This window comes from Coenobita brevimanus, chromosome 103 (assembly GCF_032717465.1).
Source record: "Coenobita brevimanus isolate Jiangsu-jjx chromosome 103, ASM3271746v2, whole genome shotgun sequence".
Taxonomy (NCBI): domain Eukaryota; kingdom Metazoa; phylum Arthropoda; class Malacostraca; order Decapoda; family Coenobitidae; genus Coenobita; species Coenobita brevimanus.
The window spans coordinates 31,980,884-32,005,527 of NC_137056.1; the positions used below are offsets into that span (position 1 = coordinate 31,980,884).

The following is a 24,644-nucleotide window of genomic DNA, read 5'->3' on the forward strand; positions in this document are numbered from 1 at the left end:
GGTGCAGGTTTGCTTGAAACATGTCACCTGCTTAACTATTGCAGTAAAGTAACATTTTTATTTTACCTTTGCTAACTCTGCAATTCTTGGTTTTATTGAACATGATGTTGGTGGAAAACTGTTGAATGCTGCTGCTGCTCTTGTTGTTGTTGTTGCATAACCCCAGTCCACAGTGCCAAGCAAACCTGTTGACCTCAGTTAAGCAGCTGGATATATGGAATTGTCCCATAGGGTCCATACATCATTGATGTTGTGTTTGCATCTTAGTGTGGCATGTGCTGTGCAGTGCCCCATTATGTGTTTTATGTTGTGTGGACCTGTTCCACAAGCAGGAAACATGTTATCTGTGATTCCAATCAACCCAAATCTAAGCTGCTAACTGAGGAAGACTAGATGATATCATGATCATAGTTTGGTGTACTCACTCAGCTCTGTTTAACAATACCTATTGTGTGTGAATATCAGGAAGAGGGGGCTTATAGTACAGTGTTCTGATCAAGATGTATTGCCATGAACATGAAATGAGCAAGTAGGTGTTTATTCCTACTGTTGGAATGTCTGGAGATGGAATGTTGTTGAAAGTTCTGGTCATGTTTGTGTGATGATTGTTTATGTGCATAGTTGTGTTGTAAGGCTCTCACGTAATAATGGGGATGTTGCGTGTTGGCATAGGCTGCTGCATATAATTGTGTGCCTTTCATGTCAGGATATTCTATAACAGAGAGGCAGACTTTAGTTTCAAAGTGTAAGTGGTCTGTGGGATTGGTTTGGTGCAGCCAGTGGTGATGTATAGGGTGTTGTAATGATCTGCAAGATATTGTAGTGGGTGTTAGATGGGAAAGAGGTCCATGCCAGGGAAATGCAGGACATCATTGATCTAAGATATTGCTCATAGAGTAGGGAGAATGTTTGTTTTTGTTGCCCAAAATCTGTCCCTGTAAGTTTTCTAAGTGCATTGAGTCTGAGGATGTACTTCCCCATGGTATCTTGCATGTGGTCCATGAAGGTAAATCCATAGTCATATGTCACTCCAAGGATCTTAGTGGAGGGGATGTATAGCACTGGTACACTGTCAGGTTTGATGTTATGGGAGTACATGTGCTCATCCTTGCTGCTGGTGATGAGTGTAGTGGTGGATTTGGTTGGAATGATCATCAGCCTGTTGTCTTCGACCCATTCCTGAAGTGTGTTGAGGGAGTCTTGTTGCAGTGTATAGGCTGTGTCTGCAGTGTGATGTGTGGATGTTATGGTAATGTCACTTGCATACACTGTTAATCTTTTCTCTCCGTTGGGCTTCTCCGATCACAACCTTATCACCTTAACCAGTCTTATCACTCCGGTACGGCCTGTGGACCCTCCAGGGAAACCTCGTCTATGGCATTTTGGAGCCACGGATTGGGAGGCCCTCAGGCAGTACTTCTTTGATTTTCCTTGGAATGATTATTGCTTCCATGGCCGGGAGCCATCTGAGTGTGCCTTGCACATGACGGAGGTTATTCTTTCGGGCATGGAACCATACATTCCTTTCTCATATCCTTTGACTAATGCAAGAAAACCTTGGTTTAATCACGCTTGTTCTCATGCTCTCCACAACAAGGAGAAGGCCTACAAAAGGTACCGGAGCCAACCCACCCCTGAATCACATCATCTTTACGTTTCTGCCCGGAATCGTGCTAAGTCTGTTTTTGGCTCTGCTAAAAACAGTTTCGTCCGTACTAAATGCTCTCAACTCTCCAACTCAAATTCTTCCCGCTCCTTCTGGCACCTTGCCAAAAACCTTTCTTACAACTTTACCTCATCATCCTTCCCTCCTCTTTTCTACTCTGATGGTTCTGTAGCTATTTCTTCTACTGATAAAGCAGATCTCTTCGCACAGACTTTCTCCTCCAATTCCACCTTAGTCGATTCTGGTGCTGTTCCTCCATCACTTCCCCCCTCTGACTTCCTCATGGCTGACATTAAAATTTCTTCAGTTGATGTATTTTCTGCCATCACTGGCCTCAATACTAACAAGACATATGGGCCTGATGGAGTCCCTCCTGTTGTTCTCAAGAACTGTGCTTCTGTGCTTACACCCTTCCTAGGCAAACTCTTTCGCCTTTGTCTGTCAACTTGTACCTTTCCTTCTTGCTGGAAGTTTGCTCTCATTCAGCCAGTCCTTAAGAAGAGTGACCACTCCCTACCCTCCAACTATCATCCAATTGTTTTAACATCCTGTATTTCAAAAGTTTCTGAGTCAGTTCTCAATAGAAAGATTTTAAGGCATCTTTCCTATCACAACCTTCTTTCTGATCGTCAGTACGGGTTCCTTCAGGGACGCTCCACTGGCGATCTTGTCACCTACCTTTCAGACTCCTGGTCATCCTCCTTTCGGGACTTTGGCAAAAGCTTTGCCATTGCACTTGACATTTCGGAGGCTTTCGATCGAGTCTGGTATAAATCTTTAATTTCCAAACTGCCCTCTTACGGTTTCTATCCTTCTATCTGTGCCTTCATCGCTAGCTTCCTTTCTGGTCGTTCTATAGCCACTGCTGTAGACGACCATCGTTTTTCTCCTAGATCTATCAACAGTGGTGTTCCTCAGGGCTCTGTCCTATCACCAACTCTGTCTATCTATCTATCTATTGCCAGACGCCTCAATCCCGTTTGGGGTGGCCACAAACAAATCGCCTCCAAGTCGCCCTGTCCCCGGCCATTTCACTGCCCTGCTCCCAACTCACACCCCCCTCTCTCATATACCTCTCCACCCCATCCCTCCATCTCATCCTCGGCCTCCCCCTCCCTCTTCCCCCCTCCACCTCACTCACATACACTCTCTTCGTCAGTCTTTCACCCTCCATCCTCTCCACATGGCCAAACCACCTCAGTGTGTTCCTCATAACGCTTCCTATCACATCCACATCCACACCACAATGCTCCTTTATATCCTTATTCGTCAGCCTGTCTCTCCATGTGACTCCACAGGCTCCTCTTAAATAACTCATTTCCACTGCTCTCACTCTTGACTTGTGTCCTTCCAACAACGTCCAAGCTTCACTTCCATACGTTAGAGTTGGTATCACAATACTGTCATGTAGTAACTTTTTCACTTCCATGCTCACTTCCCTGTTTCTTATCACTGCTTTCAAAGAACCAGCAACCTTTCTTCCCTGCTGTACCCTTTCAAGCACTTCACCCTCCAAACCTCCATCCTTACTCATCACACTACCCAAGTACTTAAACGTACTCACATTTTCCAATTCCTGACCATCCAACCTCGCTGTACATTCACTGACTTCACCTCTCTCAAAGACCATCACTTTACTCTTCCCTACATTCACCTTTAGATTCCGTTTCTTACACACTCTCCCAAACTCATCCACCAAGCCTTGCAGCTCCCCATCGTCTTCACTCAACAACACAGTATCATTTGCAAACAACAGTACAGGGAGTTTCCAAACACTATCCTCTCTCACCAGGGCCACTCCAACATCCACTACCCTACCTTGTACCTCTTTTATTACCCCATCCATGTACAGATTGAATAACCATGGAGACATGACACATCCCTGTTTCAACCCAACTTTCAAAGAGAAAAATTCACTTAGTTCACCATCCACACGCACTGCAGCCTTCGCACCATCGTACATACTTTTCAGAGCATTCAACAACTTCCCATCTACTCCATATATTCTTAACACTTTCCACAATCCTTGTCTATCCACCCTGTCATATGCTTTCTCCAAATCCATGAAAGCCGCATACAACTTCTTTCCCTTCTCTCTCACCAACTCTCTTTCTTTTATTCATCAATGACCTTCTAAGCTGTACATCTAACCCTATCCACTCATACTCTGATGACTCCACCCTTCAACTTTCCATTCGGTTCTCGCAACGCCCATCTCAGCAGTTACTTCAACAAACAAGGGATGAGGCTATGGCACACCTAATGTCTGACTTGGCTCGTATCTCTGACTGGGGTATAAATAATCTTGTTGTTTTTAATGCATCTAAGACTCAGTTCTTACACCTATCAACCCGTCTAAATCTTCCACAGGTATACCCACTAATGTTTAATAATATTCAGCTTAATCCTGCATCATCCTTGAACATGTTTGGGGTTTCATTTACTCAGGACTTATCTTGAAAAGATCATATTACATCTCTTGTAAAATCTGCTTCCAAGAGATTGGGTGTGCTAAGCCGACTCAGTTCTTTCTTTACCCTTGCACAGTTGTTGACTCTATACAAGGGTTTTATCCGCCCCTGTGTGTAGTACAACTCTCATGTGTGGGGAGGCTTCCCACATACAACTCTTCTCAATAGGGTGGAGTCAGAGGCATTTCGTCTCATTAACTCTCCTCCTCTTACTGACTCCCTTCAACCTCTGTCAGTTCACCGCACTGTTGCATCTTTATCCCTTTTCTATCGCTACTTTAATGGTCACTGTTCCTCTGAACTGTCTGCATGCATTCCTCCACCTCTACGACGGGCGCGTAGCACCCGTCTAGCAGGAAACTCTCATCCCTTTTCTGTCCAACTCTCTAATGCAAGAGTTAACCGTTACTCCCAGTCCTTCATTTATGCAACAGGTCAACTCTGGAACTGTCTCCCTCTGTCTGTATTTCCTGCTGCCTATGATCTCCAGTCTTTCAAACGCAGTGTGTCCAGGCATCTCGAAATGAATGGATCTTGAATTTGGCTCTCTCTTGTATTTTGTTTTTCTCTTGGAGGGAACTGCTATTGCGGGCTCATGGCCTTTGGTTCCTTCTTCCTCGCATAGAAAAATAAATAAATAAATAAAATAAAATTGGATGTGGGGATATCATGCATGTACTGTATAGGTTAAAGAATGTAGGTGAAAGAATGGAATCATGCGAAACTTAGGAAAGTTCCATGTTCATGATTACTTGCCCCAAAGTAGTGCTGTAGCTGATGTAATTTGCCAGACTGATACGTCTTCAATATTTGCATTTTTTCCGATGCCAAACTGATGCCGATTTTTATCGTTGATACCGGATACAGATAGAAGAAAATTTTAAATGCCTATTATTCAAGATTTTGTTCATTGTTTAGCCTGATTCTCAGAGAAAGAGTGTTGTTACCTTGATATTGTTTTGCAGCTTAATAATGAAGTGTCTTCCAGAAAATCATGAAAGTTCAAAATAATGTGTGAGTGAGTGGTAAAAAATCAAAGCCAAAAGCAGTGAGTTGAGAGTGAAATATACTGGGTAATGTTGGTGTGTTTGCTGTGGCTTTGTGGGTTTATATGTGTAAATTATGTACACATGTTGTCATGTGGGTTTATTTATGTAAATGGTGTATACATGCAGGTAAACTGCCCACAACCATTAGTTCTTACATTCCTTATTTAGTCATAATATTCAGTCACTCTCCTCACTGTAGTCTAAATAAAGAAGTGATTTATTGCATTTAATAAGACAGAGGGTAGTAGATGGTGGCTGTAAGGAGACTGTAACTCAGAGACAAGGGGAGGTATGACGTTAGGCCATTTTGTGTGTAACTCTGAGACAAGGTGATGAATGACAATTGGCAACTTCATTTGTAACACTGAGATAAGGGGATGAACGACATTTGACAACTTTGTTTGTAACACTGAGACAAGGGGATGAATACATATGGTACCTTTATTTGTAATGCTAACACAAGGGTATGAATTACATTTGGCAACTTCGATTGTAACGCTAACACAAGGGGATGAATGACATTTGGCAACTTTGTTTGTAACTCTGAGACAAGGGGATGAATGCCTTTTGGCTACTCTCTTTAAGCTCAGCTTCTACAATGAAACAGTCCTTTAGTTGACAGAAAAAACATTACACATAGGTCTTGCCTGTGCTTCGTTATTACTACACTATACATGTTTGCACTTTCGTATTGTGTGTGTGTGTGTGTGTGTGTGTGTGTGTGTGTGTGTGTGTGTGTTTACCTAATTTACCTAGTTGTGATTTACGGGAAAGGAGCACTACTCATACTGTCCCGCCTCCACTAGTGCTAACGTCCAGTTTGGTTTTGAAATCATATATATCCCTGGCATTATCACCTCTTCATCCACGTTATTCCATGCTTCAATAGTTCTGTAAGGGAAACTGTATTTCTTGATGTCTGTCTTTCATGTTGTCTTTTCAAGCTTTTTTCCATGACCCCTCATTTCTCTTTCATCCCACATAAGCAGGTCCTACCTGCCAAGCATCTCCTTTCCTTTGGATACTCTATACACATTAATCAGATCTCTTATTTTTCTTTTTTCTTGGGTTGGAAGATTTAGTCTTAACGGTCTTTCCTCATACAGTACTGTAATTCTCTCTAGGCAGGTACCATCTTCGTTGCTGCTCTTTTTATTCTTTCAGTCCTTCTTATATCCTTCTTTTTATGTGGTGACCTTACCACTGCTGCATATTCCAGCCTTGGGTGAATCATTGATACAATCAACTTTTTCATCATTTCTTTGTCCAGATAAGTAAATGCAACTCTTATGTTTCTCAGAAGGTTATATGTATCTATGTTGATCTTGATTATGTGATTTTCCTGCAAAAGGTTTTCTGAAAACAGTATCCCTAAGCCTTTCTCTTCTTTAGTTTTACTGATCCATTCATTCCCCATTCTGTATTTTCCTTTTCATCTCTTTGTACTCGTTCCTAATTCCATTACTTGACATTTCTCTGAATTACACTTCATTTCCCACCTTTGACTTCAGTCAGATGTCTTATCAAGGTCCATTTGCAGCTGTTTACAGTCATCCTCTTTTTTCACTTTCCTTAATAGCTTAGCGTCATCTGCAAATAGACTTATATAACTGTCTATTCCTTCCACCATATCATTTACATAAACCAGGAACATGACTGGTGTCAAAACTGACCCTTGAGGCCCACCCGTACAAAAATTATTCAGCATCTTTTGGTATGATGGTTGCAAAAATGAGCAGACATACATGAGTCTATAAATGTGGTGCCTCAGAATATATACCACCCAGGAAGTGAATCTTTTTGTAATTTCGAGTTCTAATAATTACCAGTGATAATATTAGCACCTATACTTACTGGATACCCCATGAATCTTCAGCCATGTTTCAGAATGATACATGCTGTAAGAGTGTTGAATAATTTTTGATTGGGTTTACACCACTCCGACTGCTGGTCCTTCACAACTGTTCTCATCCCCCTATTTTCCAAAAAATCTTTCATCCACTTAAGCTTTTAGACCTCCTGTATGTTCAAGTTTCCACAACAGTCTTCTGTGTGGCACCTAGTCAAATGCATTCTTTAGGTCCAAAAAGACACAATCAGTCCATCTGTCTGTCTCTTGCATACCATCCATCACTCTTGAGTAAAAGTGTAGTAGGTTTGTAGTAAATGACCTTCCTATTCTGAAGTCAGATTGACGATGTGTTATTGTATTAGTGCCTTCCAGGTATTCAATCCATCAGTCTTTCATGATAATCTCACAGATTTTTGCAGCAACACTTGTTAGTGATATCGGCCCATAATTCAGTGGCTTTTCCTTGTTTCCTCCCTTGTATATGGGGACCACATTTGCTCTTTTCCAGTCCTGTGGGACTTCACTTTTGCTAGTGAGCTCATGATGATGCCATGTATCCTTCCTGCTAGTTCCTTTATCATCATCATCATCTGGACCTACTTTCCCACCATAGGGCAGTGTGAGGAGTAGCACATCCAGACAGCCTAAGTTTGCCCAGTCCATGCTTCCATTCACTCATCATTCAAGCTCCTGGAAACTTGGCTTTATCTGATTTGCCAGAAACATTCACCACATTCTGCAGCTTCACATAAACATATCCGATAGAGTCAGTCCTGACACTGTCACGTTAAAAGGGGTACCAAATCCCTGATCATGCACTTCTTCTCACAACATTCATCCAGCCAGCTTGATCTCTTGTCAGTCCCCTAGCCTCACCAACATCCATACATCTTTTCCTTACACACTCATCCACCACATCTTTCCACCTTCTCCATGGCCTACCTTGCCTCCTTCCTCATTCAAATTCGCTCAGATATACCTTTTTTACTACTCTGTTGTTATTCATTCTCTCAACATGACCATACCATCTCACTACACACTCTTCGAGTCTGGTGTCCACAGACATCCTTACTCCACATCATTCACGGATCATTATTTCTTATCCTGTCCACTCTGTACTCCACGTACAGTACATTCCTCAGCAGTCCCATCTCCACTGCTCTTACTCTTGACTTTTCATTTTCATCCTATATCATAGTCTCACACCCATAAGTTAGAGTTGGCACTAACACTCCCTCATGTAAGCCTTGTGCAGCTGCAACACTCAAGCGTCTGTTCATAGCACCAGCTACTTTCTCTCCATGTGCCACTCTACTTTCCACTTCTTTTGCACATTTTCTCTTATTTCTGTCACTGTACCCAAGTATTTGAACACTCTCATCAGCTCCAGTCTCTCTCCATTCACTCTAACATCACACTGGGATTCACCATCTCTCTCAGTAACCTTTTCAACATTTACTCTCAAGGCACGATGCTCACAGACATCAGCAAAACTCTGCACGAGTCTACCAAGTTCTTTTTTGGTATTTGCAAGTAGTACTGCATCATCAGCATACAACAAATTAGAGAAATTCCATCCATCACCATTCATTACCAGTGCCATCCCTCTCTCCATTACTTGTGTTTTTACTCCTCTCTTCACCCCATCCATGTAGACATTGAACAACCATGGGGATATCACACACCCTTGTCACACATCCACACCGATCGTGAACCATATTTGAATGCCCGTTTACCCTTACATATGCTTCACTACCATAATAAAAACTTGGCGACACCTAGCGGTAGCAACTTACCATCTACACCGTACATGTGCAAAACCTTCCACAATCCCTCTCTGTCTACTTTGTCAAATGCTTTTTCCAGATCCATGAATGCCATAAACACCTTATGGTCCTTCTCACAAGTCTTCTCCACCATCTAACTAACTGCAAATATTTGATCTACACATCCTCTGCCACTCCTAAAGCCACGCTGTTCATCACTCACTAGGTCTTCTGATATCTCTCTTACTTTCTCAATAATTATTCTTCCATATACCTTCTCTACCACACTCAGTAAACTTATGCCACACTAGTTCTTGCACTCACGTCACTTGCCTTTATTCTTGCACAGGGGTACAATCACAGTCTTTCTCCACTCTGCTGGCACAGTTTCACTCATCCATGCCTTTTTATATATCTCCAACAAACACTTCATTCCCCTCTCTCCACTGGCCCTAATTATCTCAGCATACACCTCATGGATAGACACAGAGACGAAGAAAGCATTCAGAAATATAAGGAGACGAGGAACATAGCCAAGAAAGAGGTTGCTAAGGCAAAAGAAAAGGCACACCAGAAGCTGTACGAGAAGTTGAATAGTAGAGAAGGGGAAAAAGACCTGTACCGATTAGCCAGGCAGAGAGACAGAGCTGGGCAGGATGTGCAGCATGTTAGAATGATAAAGGATGCAGATGGCAATGTACTGACAAGTGAGGAGAGTGTACTAAGAAGGTGGAAGGAGTATTTTGAAGAGTTGATGAATATAGAAAATATGAGAGAGGGAAGGTTGGAAGAGTTGGAGGTAGTGAGTCAGGAAGTGCAAGAGATCAGCAGAGAGGAAGTGAGGAATGCCATGAAGAGGATGAAGGATGGCAAGGCAGTGGGCCCAGATGGTATACCAGTGGAAGCATGGAGGAGCTTAGGAGAGATGGCTGTGATGTGGTTTACCAGATTGTTTAACAAAATCCTGGAGGGTGAGAGGATGCCGGAGGAGTGGAGAAAAAGTATTCTAGTTCCGATTTTCAAGAACAAGGGTGATGTGCAATGCTGCAGCAACTACAGAGGTATAAAGCTGATCAGCCATGCAATTAAGATATGGGAAAGAGTGGTGGAAGCTAGGCTGAGAAGAGAAGTGAGGATCTGCGAGGAGCAATTTGGTTTCATGCCAGGGTGAAGTACTATAGACGCCATATTTGCTTTGAGAATGGTGATGGAGAAGTACAGAGAAGGCCACAAGGAGTTGCATTGTGTGTTTATAGACTTGGAGAAAGCTTATGATAGGGTACCGAGAGAGGAATTGTGGTACTGTATGAGAAAGTCAGGAGTGGCAGAGAAGTATATGAGGGTGGTGCAGGACATGTACGATGATAGTGTAACAGCAGTGAGATGTGCAGTAGGAATGACTGAGGGTTTCAAGGTGGAGGTGGGATTGCATCAAGGATCGACTTTGAGTCCCTTCTTGTTTGCAATGGTGATGGACAGATTGACAGATGAGATTAGACAGGAGCCTCCGTGGACAATGATGTTTGCGGACGACATTGTGATATGTAGTGAGAGCCGGGAGGAAGCTGAGGCAGAGTTTGAGAGATGGAGATATGCACTGGAGAGAAGGGGAATGAAAGTAAGCAGAAGCAAGACTCAGTACATGTGTGTAAATGAGAGAGATGACAGGGGAACTGTGAGGCTGCAGGGTGTAGAGGTGGCAAAGGTAGATGAATTCAGATACTTGGGGTCAACTGTACAAAGTAACGGAGAGTGTGGTAGAGAAGTAAAAAAGAGAGTGCAGGTGGGATGGAGTCGGTGGAGAAAGGTGACAGGAGTGATCTGTGACTGAAGGGTCTCTGCAGAAATGAAAGGGAAGGTTTATAAGACTGTAGTAAGGCCAGCCATGTTGTACGGAATGGAGACAGTACCACTGGCAAAAAGACAGGAGGCACAGTTGGAGGTAGCAGAATTGAAGTTATTGCGTTTTTCACTAGGAGCGACGAGGTTGGGCCAAATTAGAAATGAACATATTAGAGGGACAGCACACGTAAGTCAGTTTGGGGACAAAGCTAGAGAGACGAGACTGAGATGGTTTGGACATGTGCGGAGGAGGGATGAGGAGTATGTCGGGAGGAGGATGCTGGAAATGGAGTTACCAGGCAGGAAAAGAGAGGAAGGCCAAAGAGAAGGTTTATGGATGTAGTTAAGGAGGACATGCGGGTGATAGGTGTAAGAGAAGATGCATAAGATGGAGACGGGTGATCCGCTGTGGCGACCCCTAAGGGGAGAGCCGAAAGGAGAAGAAGACATCTCATCAACCCCAGTTGCTTCCCTATTTTTCAGCCACTTCACAGTGTTCTTCATCTGTGCAAGTGTCATGTTTTCTGGCACTGCATTTTTTCTCTGCACCCTCCCCCCCAAACCAATCATGTTTACAGCTGCTCTACTTTCTTTATTCCCATTCATCAGGCTTTGAAAATATTCTTTGCATCTGGTCCTTACTTCATCCCCATGGGTTAATAATCTACCACTTACGTCCTTCACACTTTCACATTTCTTTCCGCTGCCACTTCTACATTTCCGCGCCACTTTCCAGAATAATTTCCTATTTTCAGAGTAATTTGCATTCATTTTTCTTCATAGACATCATTTACCTCCTCCTTTTTCCTCTTCACTAGTCTCTTTTTGTGTTTCTTGCTCTTAATATATTCAGTTCTTATTTCAATTGAACCCCTGTCCTGTAACCACTGTAGCCACTTCCTCTTTTTCTCCACTGCTTTCTTAACCTCTTCATTGCACCATGCCATACATTTCTTCTTTGTTGTTACTCTTGCCAGTTCCTTTCTACACTTTTATTATCCAGTTAGACATTCTATCTGGTCCTGGTGCTTTCCTAATATCTTGTTTTTCCATTAATTTCATTATTTTATGTGCTGTATATCTACTTGTATTTCATGCAGCACTAAGTCCTCAGATCTATCATTATTATCAGTAAACTCACTCTCTTGTAAAAACTGTGTGAAAACATTTGTTCATCACTTCAGACTTTGCACCTGGATCCTTGTAAATGACTCCATCTACTTTAAGTCTGTATATCCCCTCCTTGTTTTTTAATTTTCAGTTAACATATCTGTAGAAGGGCTTTGCTTCTTCCTTGCATTTGTCTACTACTCTTCTCATAATTTTTTTTTTCTTCTCTTCGAATCCTTACGTATCCATTCCTTTCCAGTTTATGTTTCTCCCATAGGCTATTTCCTCCCTTTCTTCTATGTCTCCTCCAAGCCTTTTCCCTCCTCATTCGTGCTTCCTCGCATCTCTTATTAAACCACTCCTTGTGTCTCTCCTTGATCTTCACCTTCAGTACATATCCATTAACTCTTTCCATGTATATCTGTGAAAACTCATCCTAATTTTCTTGAGTACCTCTTGCCTTACTGAAATTTCTCCAGTCAGTTTCTGTGAAGAATTTTCTTAACTTGTCAAAATCAGCTTTACCATAATTGTAACATCCATTTCTATATAAACCTGATATTGCAACGTCTCTTTCATCTTTTATTATATACCCGATGAGATTGTGGTAACTTTTCCTCATGCACAATTGGATATCAGCTGGTCAATAATATCCGTTTTTTTGTTAGTAGCAGATTCAGTCAAGAAGGTTCTTCATTTCCTCTGAATCTTGTTTTCTCTCTAATCCACTGTGTCATGACCTTGCTTATTACCATATTTAACATTTTGCTTCCCCACGATTCCTCTCCACCTTCTGTGTATCAGTATTCCCAGCAAACGTCCTTACAGTTAAAATCTCCCACCATTACTGTGTCACTGCTTACGCTTGTGTATCTTTCCAAGCATTCGTTGGTGTTACTAAGAAATTTTTCATATTCTCCCTTTGTCCATGCTTTGGTCTTGGGTGGAACATAGGCCACTGCATGGCCCCTTTTTCCACCATTACTTTTCCTGATCACTATTTTCAGCACCTCTGCCATACCCTCACACTTTTCAGTCTTGTCCACAACCATGTCTTTCCGCAACGGTATCATTACTCTACCTCCCGCCTTTCCAAGTCTGTTTCTGTTCCATACAGTGAAGTGTTCTTCACCATTTCCTTTGGTATCTTCTGTGTCATTCAATTTATTCTCCACCAAATCCATAATGTCTGGCTTATTTTCCCACAGGTAGTCATCAAACTCTTCAAGTGAAGATATCAACCAATTAACATTTGTGTATGAAATTTTCCACCCTTTACTTGCTTCTTTTATGCCTATTCTTCTTCCCTGTCTGCATTCCCTTACCACTTCCTCAGCTTGCGTAAACGCATCTTTATACACATTTCCTTCTACTTTCAGCTTATTGATTCCTTCCTTTTGTTTCAATTTGCCATTAACAAACCTGTAAAACAATTTAGATTCTTCCTTGCATTTGTCAACCAAACCTTTTTCAAATTTTTTTTCTACCTCTCTAGGTCTGTCTATCTATCAGTCTATTGCCAGATGCCTCAATCCCATTTGGGGTGGCATTCTTGTATATTCATTTGTAGTTCTTTTATATTCTTCCTTTGTTCTTTCATTACCTTTCCTTCTCCATTTCTTCCATGCCTTATCCGTTTTTCTTTTTTTTCTAACATACACTTTTTATTGAACCAGTCATTTTTCCTGTTCTCTTTCCCACTAACTTTTGGCACATACTTTTCCAGACCTGTATTACAGAAGTCTAGAACGATATCCTACTTCTTCTGTATCTTTCTTGTTCCCCAGAATTCTCGCCAATCCATTCCTTCGAAAGATTGTCCCAGTCCTGTAAAGTTTGCTTTCCCAGAGTTGTATCTTCCATGGCTGTATAACTCATATCTTGCCTCCTCTTCTTGTTCTATCATTTGGAACTCTGTCACTACATGATCACTTTTTCCTATAGGACACAGATATTTCAGAGATTCAGTGGCATCAGGTTCTTTGGGTAGAATTAATTCTAGTCTTGCTGGTGTGTCATCCCCCCTAAAGCTTGGCTCTTCTTTTACCCATTTGGTCATTACATTATCGATTGCTATATTTAATAGTATACTGCCCCATGAATCTTCACTGTTTCCTGAGTCCCACTCCTTCCACTTTACCTCTTTACAATTGAAGTCACCCATCTGGATTATGTTGCTTTTCGGAGTCATATTCTGTAGGTATCTAACCATGTCTGGCAACATCTCCTGATATTCCTCCTCATTCCATTCCTTTGTCTTGGGGGGGACATATGCTACTGCGACATCTCTCTTATATTTCCCTCTGGTTTCAGTTACCATGTTTATCACTTCAGCCTTACCTTCTAATTCCACACTATCCACATTTTGGCTGTTTTTCACTGCTATCATGACTCCTCCTCCTCCCATTTTTTCATTTCTATCTCTTATCCATATTTTGTATTTATATTTTGTATTTCCCATCTCCCATTTGGATTTCAATATTCTCTCAGCTTGTTCTTTACCAAGCCCATAATGTCTGGCTCATTTACCCTCAATAAATCATCTGTTTCTGGCCTTGCTGAGATTAGACCATCTGCATTACCATATGCCACTTTCAGTCTTTTTGAATTGTTTTTTATTCTGTCCTTCCCTTTCCCTCTCTCTTTCAGTACCACTTCCCCATTTTCTGATCCATAACTCTCCTACAGAACTCTGTCGTCTCATCCCCTGTTCTCTGGTCTTTTTTTTCTTTACCTCCGTAACAGGTTCCTTTATTTTAGCTCTCTCTTCTTCATTTGCATCTTTCCTTATCCAGACATTTTTTTGTCGTTTCATATCAGCTATTTTCCAAGTCTTGTTGATTATTTCATTTACTTTGATCTGAGATTGAAATTTTACTTATGGTGGCCTTGCCCCACCCTCCACATATTTTCCCAGTGTAAAAACTTCTTTGATCTCCTCCTGGGCTTCGTCATTTCCTTCCATAACTATCTATCTATATGTCTATTGCCAGACGCCACAATCCCGTTCGGGGTGGCCACAAACAAACTGCCTCCACGTCACCCTGTCCCCCACCATTTCACTGCCCTGCTCCCAACTCACACCCCCCTCTCTCATATACGCCCTTTTCAGTTCTTTCCTTTCTCTTTCTGACCTTATTGACATCGTTTTTTCTTTCAAACCTGAGATAATCACGCATTCTTTCTTGTTTGCCCCATCTCTGACAAGTGATTCTTTACTTTTCAGTACCCTCACCACTTCCTTCATCTTTTCCTAGTTTTCCTTTTTCTGTTGTTCTAAAATCTCCCTAAGGCTTATTTTATCTTCCTGTTGTGTTTTCTTCCACCCCTTATGGTGTTCTTGCTTAGTTTTAGATTCATGCATGTCAAGTTTACATTTCATCTTGTCCCTTTCCTCCTCCAGCCTCTTATTTTCCTATTTAAGCTGTATTATTTCACTTGTGGCTGATTCATTACCCACTTTTAATTCAGACGTCTTGCCCTCCTTGCCAACACTGCATGAGCAGACACTCTCTAACTTTGCAACTCCTTTATCTCCCTCCCCTGTTCCGTGGTTCGTTCATGTAATTCACTAATTATTACTCATACCTGTTTTAACTCCTGGGCATTCTTCTCAGCCATTTTCTCCATGCTTGATACTCTTGTTTGATTCAGTCTGATACTTCCATTGCTTTGGTCTTTGTTTGAGAATCCCGCGAACTCACTATCACTAGATTTAAACAATGCACTGCTTCTCTCCGCCATGGTGCAGTCATACAAAATTTAAAACTGTCACTATGTTTTACTCTTATTTGACCGACACCCCTGGATTATTTTCACTCTAATGAGACGGGACCACCACTTACGCATTCAGTTCGCATATTCACAGTAGGCATGTTTCCTTTTTGTCACCGTATTTGCGTTATTTTCCAGTTACAGTATTTGCATGGAGCTCCGCAGCAGACAACATCGTATGTGTACATGTGTGTGTGTCTGTGTTGTTGCCTACCTAACTACCTATCCCTGACCCAGAGGGACTGGGGGACAGGTATTATTTCCACTCAGTTTGTCTGTTTGTCTGTCTGTCTCTCTGTTTACAACTTTACGGGAAAATACTGTTGCGATTTTTACTAAAATTACAGGGATTGATGGGCTATGACCTTCTGGTCACCTGATGAAATTTTGGGCCACATTGGACCAAGGCCTAAAAAAAAAAAAAAGTTTGTTCTCCATAACTCCTTTCAGGTTCGTCATATCGACACGAAAGCAGAACCTAAAGGTGCATCTTTCAAATCTGCATCCTATAACATGCCTTTTTACATCTGGGGGGTCACCCCCCAGTTAGCGGTAGAGGAGTCGAGCCAAAAATTTCTATCTATCTATCTATCTATAGCCCGACGCCCTAATCCCGCAAAGGGTGGCCGCAGACAAAACGCCTCCAAGTCACTCTGTCACCCACCATTTGACTACCCTCCCCCCAACTCACTCCCCCCTCCCTCATATACCTCTCAACTCCATCCCTCCACCTCATCCTCGGTCTACCTCTCCCTCTCCCTCCCTCCACCTCACCTACATACACCCTCTTAGTCAGTCTTTCATTCTCCATTCTCTTCACATGTCCAAACCACCTCAGGGTATTTCTCCTAATCTTCTCAACCACATCCACATCCACCCCACAGCGTTCCTTCACTTCTTCATTCGTCAACCTGTCCCTCCACGTCACTCCACATGCTCCTCTCAAGTAACTCATTTCCACTGCTCTCACTCTTGACTTGTTCAGATGGGCATAAAATCGTCAATTTTCACCGGATTTACTTCAAATTTCATGTGACATCTATCACTAGATATCCTGTTGTGTTCATACGTCAGCACTAAAATGGTTACTGGGGACACGTTTGCTGTGCATTGGCAAGGCTTCTTGTTGTGTCTTTACAGGAATGAGTCAAGCTCATACTGTCCTGTGTATTAAACCATTTTTATCATACATATCCTTCAATTTATGAATAGTTTTTGCACACACTATTTCATTCGGTAGTGCTTTCCACTGATCAATTGCCCTATTTGGAAAACTGAATTTCCTTACATCTTTGTCACCTCTCTTTTTATGCACTTTTTTGCAGTGTCCTCTTGCTGATGCCTCCCCATAGGTTATATACTTATTTATGTTTATTTTCTCTTTCCTTGAGATGCATTTATGTAGCATAATCATGTCTCCTCTTTTCTGTCTCTCTTGTGATGTTCATAGGTTCAGCTTTAGTTTTTCTTCATAGCTTAAATCCTTTAAGTTTGGTACCCATCTTGTAGTGGCTCTTTGCACTTTTGTACTGTTTTTTTTAGATGAGGATTCCAGACTACTGATGCATATTCCAAGGTTGTATGCTGATGATGCAGTGCTACTTGCAAATACTGGACAAGAACTTGATAGACTATTGCATAGTTTTTCTGATGTCTGTGAGCATCGCGCCTTGAGAGTAAATGTAGAAAAGAGTAAAATGATGGTTATTGAGAGAGAGAAGGTGACTACCAGTGTGATGTTACAGTGAATGGAGGGAGACTGGAATTGGTGAGAGAGTTCAAATCCCTGGGTACAGTGAGAGAAAAGAGAGGAAAATGTGCAAAAGAAGTGGAAAGTAGAGTGACACAAGGAAGGAAAGTAGCTGGTGCTATGAAGGCCTTGATAAGAAACAGTGGCTTGAGTGTTGCAGCTGTGTGAGGCTTACATGAAGGAGTGTTAGTCCCAGCTTTAAGATATGGATGTGAGACTATCATGTGGCACGAAAATGAAGTCAAGAGTGAGAGCAATGGAGCTGGGACTGCTGAGGAATGTATGTGGAGTACAGAGAGTGGATAGGATATGAAATAATGTGATTCATGAAAGATGCGGAGTGAGGAAGTCTGTGGCCACCAGAATCGAAGAGAGTGTACTGAGATGGTATGGTCATGTGGAAAGAATGAATAACAATAGAGTGGTGAAAAAGGTATATCTGAGCGAATTTGAAGGAGGGATGTGGCGAGATAGGCCAAGGAGAAGGTGGAATGATATGGTGGATGGGTGTGTGAGGAAGAGAGCTATGGAAGTTGGTGAGGCTAGGGGACTGACAAAAGATAAAACTGGCTGGATGAATGTTGTGAGAAGAAGTGCATGATCAGGGATTTGGCACCACTGTTTCAACATGACAGTATTCGGGTCAGCTCTATCAGATTCGTTTATGTGAAGCTGCAGAATGTGGTCAAAAGAATTTGGCATTTCAGATAGAGCCAGGATTCCAGGGGCTTGAATGATGAGTGAGTGAAAGCGTGGCCCATTGCATTGGGCAGGGCTTTCTGGATGTCGCTACTCTTCACCCTGCCCTAGGGTGGAAAAGGAGGCACGGATGATAATAATGATGATTTATTTTCATGATAGTACCAAAAATTACCATGTTTTAGAATCTGTTAAAGCAAAATTTGTTAAGACTGTAGTCATCAGCAATGAATTACAGTAATCCCTCCACTATCCGATGTAGTAGAGCCAAAGGCATGTCCGGAAAGTGGGTCCGTCCGGATAGTGGGCCCCTGCCTCCTGGACTGGTACTTATGGACCCTAACCCAGCCTAACTCAGAAAGCCACCTACATAACTCTCTACCGGACATGCATAGCACCTTTTTTAAGATCCTGTTCACAGAAATAAGGGACAGAAAGTATGAAATAAACGAAAAGGAACCAGAGAATGAGGAATTAGGAGTGAGTATGGAAAATATTTAGCAGTGTACAGGGTACTTACAACACGTCTGTGGCAGGAGGATATAACAACTTACAAAAAGATTCAAAAGGTAGTTTCAGTATCAGAATGTGGAATGCAGTAACTGGCATTTTATAATATTTTTTCTTTCTTTTCCAGGGAATTTTTGAAGTGACATGTAGAGGTGTATGATATATAGGATGACTACTGGGCCTTGGGGGCAGGCCGTGAAGCCTATGCAAAAAAAAAAAAAAAAAAAAAAAATCTTTAGGCTTGCATGGTACCAGTATGTTAAAATTTTAATATAGTGGAACTCCCAAACATGTAGGAACTCAGGCAATACCTGCAAGTGCATGCTATACAGTACCATGTTCTTGAAAGTTACAGATTTTACTTGTTTACTCCATCTCCCCCTCCCCCTTCTTGAAAAATGGTGTTTCATAGATAAACATGTAGATTATTTTACCCCTGTTTCATTACCTTTTATTATTATTTTATTTATCCCAAAAATATATTCCTTTTGTATTCCCTGAAGGGCCAGAATTACTAAAGTTTGCAGATTTGTCAGTGCAGTCAGAGAAATTATTAATGGACAGTGGTTAAAAGTTTGTCCATCCATCCATCATCTAATCCTGTGTTACCCCCATGAGGAGCGCAGAAGCCCGGGGCTAAGCAAGTTGGTCCTGACCAGCCTCAGTCATCCCTGAGTGGCATTATGTGAGCAGTAGACCCCAACCACTCTTTGGATATAAACCAGCACAGGCTCAATCTGACTGGAGCGCCTTAATTACCCAGTAAACGACCAAGTGCCATAATTTAGTTATATGGTTTCCACCCAGCTTAGTAAATGGTTTCCTGGTGTTCAGGAAACCATTTGGCTTGTCGCTCAGTGTAAAGTCATCCACAGGCAGAAGGAAGAGGAAAGAATGAAGGAAAGAAAGACAGAAGAGGGAGTGTAAAGTCACCCGTAGGCAGGACAAGGAAAAAAGACAGAAGATGTACAGTAGAATATTTTTGCTTGGAGAGCAGGTGATGCTTTTGTCAATGTTGTGTGGTCTGTAAATATGGATCATATTGAAAGGTACGTTACAAAAATGTCTGTCTGCCTAGAGTAATGTAATTTCAAGCCTGTCTTTTTCTCCACCATTTTGTAGCTGCACAAGTCATTGCACACATCACTGTCGTATGAGAGCAGCAGTTGCTTCAGTGCCTCTGAGTATTTTGATGCCGCCGACGCTCTCAGTGACGATGAAGAGGGTGGTGTGTCAGACACCAGCTCTGAAGCCTCATCAGACAACAGTTCCTTTACCAGTGAGGCATCTGATGCCGGCACCGATGCTCACCCCAGCGGTAAGTCCAAGGTTGCCTTTCAAGCACATTGATACTTTCTCACCTTAGTTCTTATGGTCACACCGAAGATACGGAAGTTACTAACAACAGTGAATGAGGTGGAAGTTATTAAGTATAAGTAGATTGTTATGGTTCAGTCAGAGTTACAGAAATTAATTGCCAGTGGATGAGATACAAGTTTTTAAGTATTAGGAGCATTACAGATAAACCATAGTTCACAATTAGACATGTTGCTAGTTTTTGGGTGAGGTGGAAATAATTGAGTGTTAGATGGTTGCAGCATAATCAGCTCCAGACAGACTTGTCAGAGGATGGGTAAATATTCTTGTGTGTTTAGATTGTTCTGCTTTAGCAAGAGCATTGGGAGAGTTGGTAACAGAGCAATATAATTTAAATATGTTGATGAAGGATTTTCATGAAAATAATTTGAAGGTTTTTGAACTTACGGCTGTTAATACTGTACTATTCTGAAAAGAAAAAGCAGCTATGTCACATAGAAAGATGAGGCAAGCTTGAAGGATTGTAGGGTAGATGGAAATAGTTTGCTGTCATTGGGTCGTTTGTGTTATGTGTTTATGGTAGTGTGTTGAGCTTAGTTTCTCGGATAAGCTAAAATGCAGAATACATTTTTGTATTTAAATATTGATAAAGTAAAAGTACTGTAATCTGAATTGTAGGGGTCCGAGGATCTTTTGGACTATTATTATTATTATTATTATTATTTTTTTTTTTTTTGGACTATTGGAAGGGCCCTTTGAAAACATTAGAAATATGTACATCTATCTATCTATCTATTGCCAGACGCCTCAATCCCGTTTGGGGTGGCCACAAACAAATCGCCTCCAAGTCGCCCTGTCCCCCGCCATTTCACCACCCTGCTCCCAACTCACACCCCCCTCTCTCATATACCTCTCCACCCCATCCCTCCATCTCATCCTCGGTCTCCCCCTCCCTCTTCCACCCTCCACCTCACTCACATACACTCTCTTCGTCAGTCTTTCACCCTCCATCCTCTCCACATGGCCAAACCACCTCAGTGTGTTCCTCACAACGCTCCCTATCACATCCACATCAACACCACAACGCTTCTTTATATCCTCATTCGTCAGCCTGTCTCTCCACGTGACTCCACAAGCTCCTCTTAAATAACTCATTTCCACTGCTCTCACTCTTGACTTGTGTCCTTCCAACAACGTCCAAGCTTCACTTCCGTACGTTAGAGTTGGTATCACAATACTGTCATGTAGTAACTTTTTTACTTCCATGCTCACTTCCCTGTTTTCTATCACTGCTTTCAAGGAACCAGCAACCTTTCTTCCCTGCTGTACCCTTTCAAGCACTTCACCCTCCAAACCTCCATCCTTACTCATCACACTACCCAAATACTTAAACGTACTCACATTTTCCAATTCCTCACCATCCAACCTCGCTATACATTCACTGACTTCACCTCTCTCAAAGACCATCACTTTACTCTTCCCTACATTCACCTTTAGGTTCCGTTTCTTACACACTCTCTCAAACTCATCCACCAAGCCTTGCAGCTCCCCTTCATCTTCACTCAACAACACAGTATCATCTGCAAACAACAGTACAGGGAGTTTCCAAACACTATCCTCTCTCACCAGGGCCACTCCAACATCCACTACCCTACCTTGTACCTCTTTTATTACCCCATCCATGTACAGATTGAACAACCATGGAGACATGACACATCCCTGTTTCAAACCAACTTTCAAAGAGAAAAATTCACTTAGTTCACCATCCACACGCACTGCAGCCTTAGCACCATCATACATACTCTTCACAGCATTCAACAACTTCCCATCTACTCCATATATTCTTAACACTTTCTACAATCCTTGTCTATCCACCCTGTCATATGCTTTCTCCAAATCCATGAAAGCCGCATACAACTTCTTTCCCTTCTCTAGAAACTTTTCCACTAAAGATCTAAGAATGAATATCTGATCTACACAACCTCTTCCTTCCTAAAGCCTCCTGTTCTTCTCCAACTAATTTCTCTGTTCTTCTCTAACTCTGTCTATAAGTATCCTACCATACACTTTTCCTATTATACTAAGAAGACAAATGCCCCTATGATTACCACACACTTCTTTTTCCCCTTTTCCTTTGTACAAGGGAATAGTTATACCTGACTTCCAATCCTCCGGGACTCTACCTTCCTCCCAGGCCAATCTGCACATCTTCCACATCCATTCTACTACTATCTCTCCCCCATGCTTCAGCATCTCACCACACACTCCATCAATTCCTGGGGCTTTCCCCGATTTAACTTTCTTCATTGCTTCCACAACCTCTATCCTACTGATTTCTACCTGTCTTCTCACCTCCCTCCTTCTCCCAGCCATTCCCCAGCCACTTATACTCGCATTACTTCCATCCTCTACGTTCAACAATTCCTTAAAGTGTTCTCTCCATCTGCTCACTTTTTCTCCCTTCTCCACTAGTAATCTACCATGTTTATCTTTCACTCCCCTGCTAACTTCACTTCCACCCTGTCTTACTCTTTTCACTTCTCTCCAGAACATTTTCTTACAGTCCCTCCACTTTACACTCAAATTCCTTCCAAATTCCTGATCCACTCTCTTCTTACTCTCTCTTACTAATCTTTTCACCTCTCTTCCTTTCCACATATAACTCTCTCTTCTGCCTCTCAACTTCTTCCACGCCCCTATTTCTCATCCATTCATTGTATGCTTTCTTCTTTTGTGCCACAGCCTGTTTCACCTCTTCAGTCCACCACGCTGTTCCTTGCACCCCCCTCCGTCTTCTCTTCCTTCCACACACCACATCACATGCTGCACATATTTCTTCTGTAAATATCTTACACACACCTTCCACAGCTCCCATCTGCTCCAATTCATATTTGCCCAATCGTTCCTCCACTTCTCTCTTATACTCTGCCTTTTTCTCATCCTCTTGTAACCTTTCCACTCTCCTTGCAACTACTCCTTCCTCTCGTCTTTCCCTTCTTCTATTCCTCCATCTTACTTGCATCCTAATTCTGGCCACCACCAAGTAGTGGTCAGAAAGGCCACTCCCCCAACCTCTATAAACTCTTGCATCCAATATACATCTTCGCATCCTTTCATCCACACACACATAATCAATCATTGCCTTCCTTTCATTCAGTTCACCACCCACCCTTCTCATCACTCGCCATGTATACCTGTGGATCATTTTATGCCTGAAGAGGGTATTGGCTATTACCAACCCCCTCCCAGCACAGATGTCCACTAACGCATGATCATTAAATAAGCACGTAAAATGATATGGGTTATTATTTTACTCATCGGAAATGCATAGAAGTATAGATGAATAGTTGCAGGCAGGCACATCCAAGTCCAAGGGGGAGTCCAAGCCATGTATATCCTTAGATAAAGCCCAGTGAAATTGGAAAAATCCCAGAAGAATTTGAAAAATTTTGCCTTGACAAATTTGGAATATTGGGATTTTCAGATTATTAGTGGCTGGATGAGAGGACTTTTACTGTATATATATATATATATTTTTTTTTCTAATGCTGGCATCCACATGTATTCAGTAAGGAATGTGTGAAAACAGTTGAGTATTACTTTTTTTCTTTTTCCTAATAAGTTAGTGTATGTACAGTGTCTTATTGAAACAGAGTATGTATTGATACAGTATATCCCCATGCTGATGTTATGGTCTTGCTCTGAAAACAGCTTCCTTTTGTAAAGTTTCTGCAACATATGCAAGTAAATATGCAGTATGTTGATTGTGTTTAGCATTTTAATACAAATTTGTTAGAGTTTTAGAATTATTTGATAATCAACTCATTAACAGTGTCAGGGTATATGATATGGTGCTGTCACTTTTATAAGAGTAGGTGAATGTCTTATTGCCAAAAATATTTAATTACTTTATTGTTTAGTATATGTGCAATGAGAGTATGAGTAAGTGGCCAAGACAGTACTGTATGAATAAGTGGCAAAGACAATACTTCTTTCGTTTTCACTATGTCATGTAACTTAGTAATGGAAGAAATTGTACCCACATTAAAATTTTGTTTAATGTACCGATGCAGCAGTTTGGGCACAACTTACAAATCCATATGAAGCTGTTGTATCCTCACAGTAAACACTTGTTTTAATGTGTTAGTAAGATTTCATCCATTATAACTTTTCATGACATTGTGATGTAAAGACCCATCTTTGTAATACTGTATTATGCTTAAGTACAGTGTGTCAGATCAACAGCTTTAGAAAATATACATTGATCCCTGGGTTATGGTGGCTTTCACTATTGCTGTGAGATGAGAATCCTCATTCCTCCCACTAAAACACATTTTCCAGCTTAAAAATAACATTATTGTGCACCTGGCCTGGGCCAAGCTCTAGGCTTACAAACATTGTCCCTGGCACATCAGCCCATGACATCACATGAGTGAGCTGTTTTCGTTGGCCAGGACCTTTTGGCCATGAATACTCACTTTTCATTGGGCCACACCATCAGAGATGGGATAGAAAGTGAGTTTCACGAAACGTTGCTCACACCCGGAAGTCATGAACAGCAGTAATCAGGCTCAAATGCACACTGATATTTTCAGTGACTGTATACAAATTGTAATGCTCATTTTTGTGCTTAATAAACCCTGTCTGTCAGTCTGTTGCCAGACATCTCAATCCCATAAGGGGGTGGCCAAAAACAAATCATCTCCATGTCTCCCAGTCAACTCACACACCCCTCTCTCAGATACCTCTCCACTTCATCCTTTCATATAATCCTCCCTCTCCCCCCCCCCCTCCACCTCACTCACATACACTCGCTTCGTTAGTCTCTCACACTTCAT

The 24,644-nt window shown here is 41.8% G+C and overlaps 1 protein-coding gene across 1 annotated transcript in view; it reads left to right on the top strand.

Annotated features, from left to right (window-relative positions):
- The window catches only part of LOC145415709 (oxysterol-binding protein-related protein 6-like), a 521,853-nt gene that overhangs the window by 258,607 nt on the left and 238,602 nt on the right, over window positions 1–24,644 (top strand). Inside the window, exon 9 of the mRNA XM_080284933.1 lies at window positions 19,612–19,807. Coding sequence (XP_080141059.1) covers window positions 19,612–19,807 — 196 coding nt within the window. The remainder of the gene's footprint in view (window positions 1–19,611; window positions 19,808–24,644) is intronic.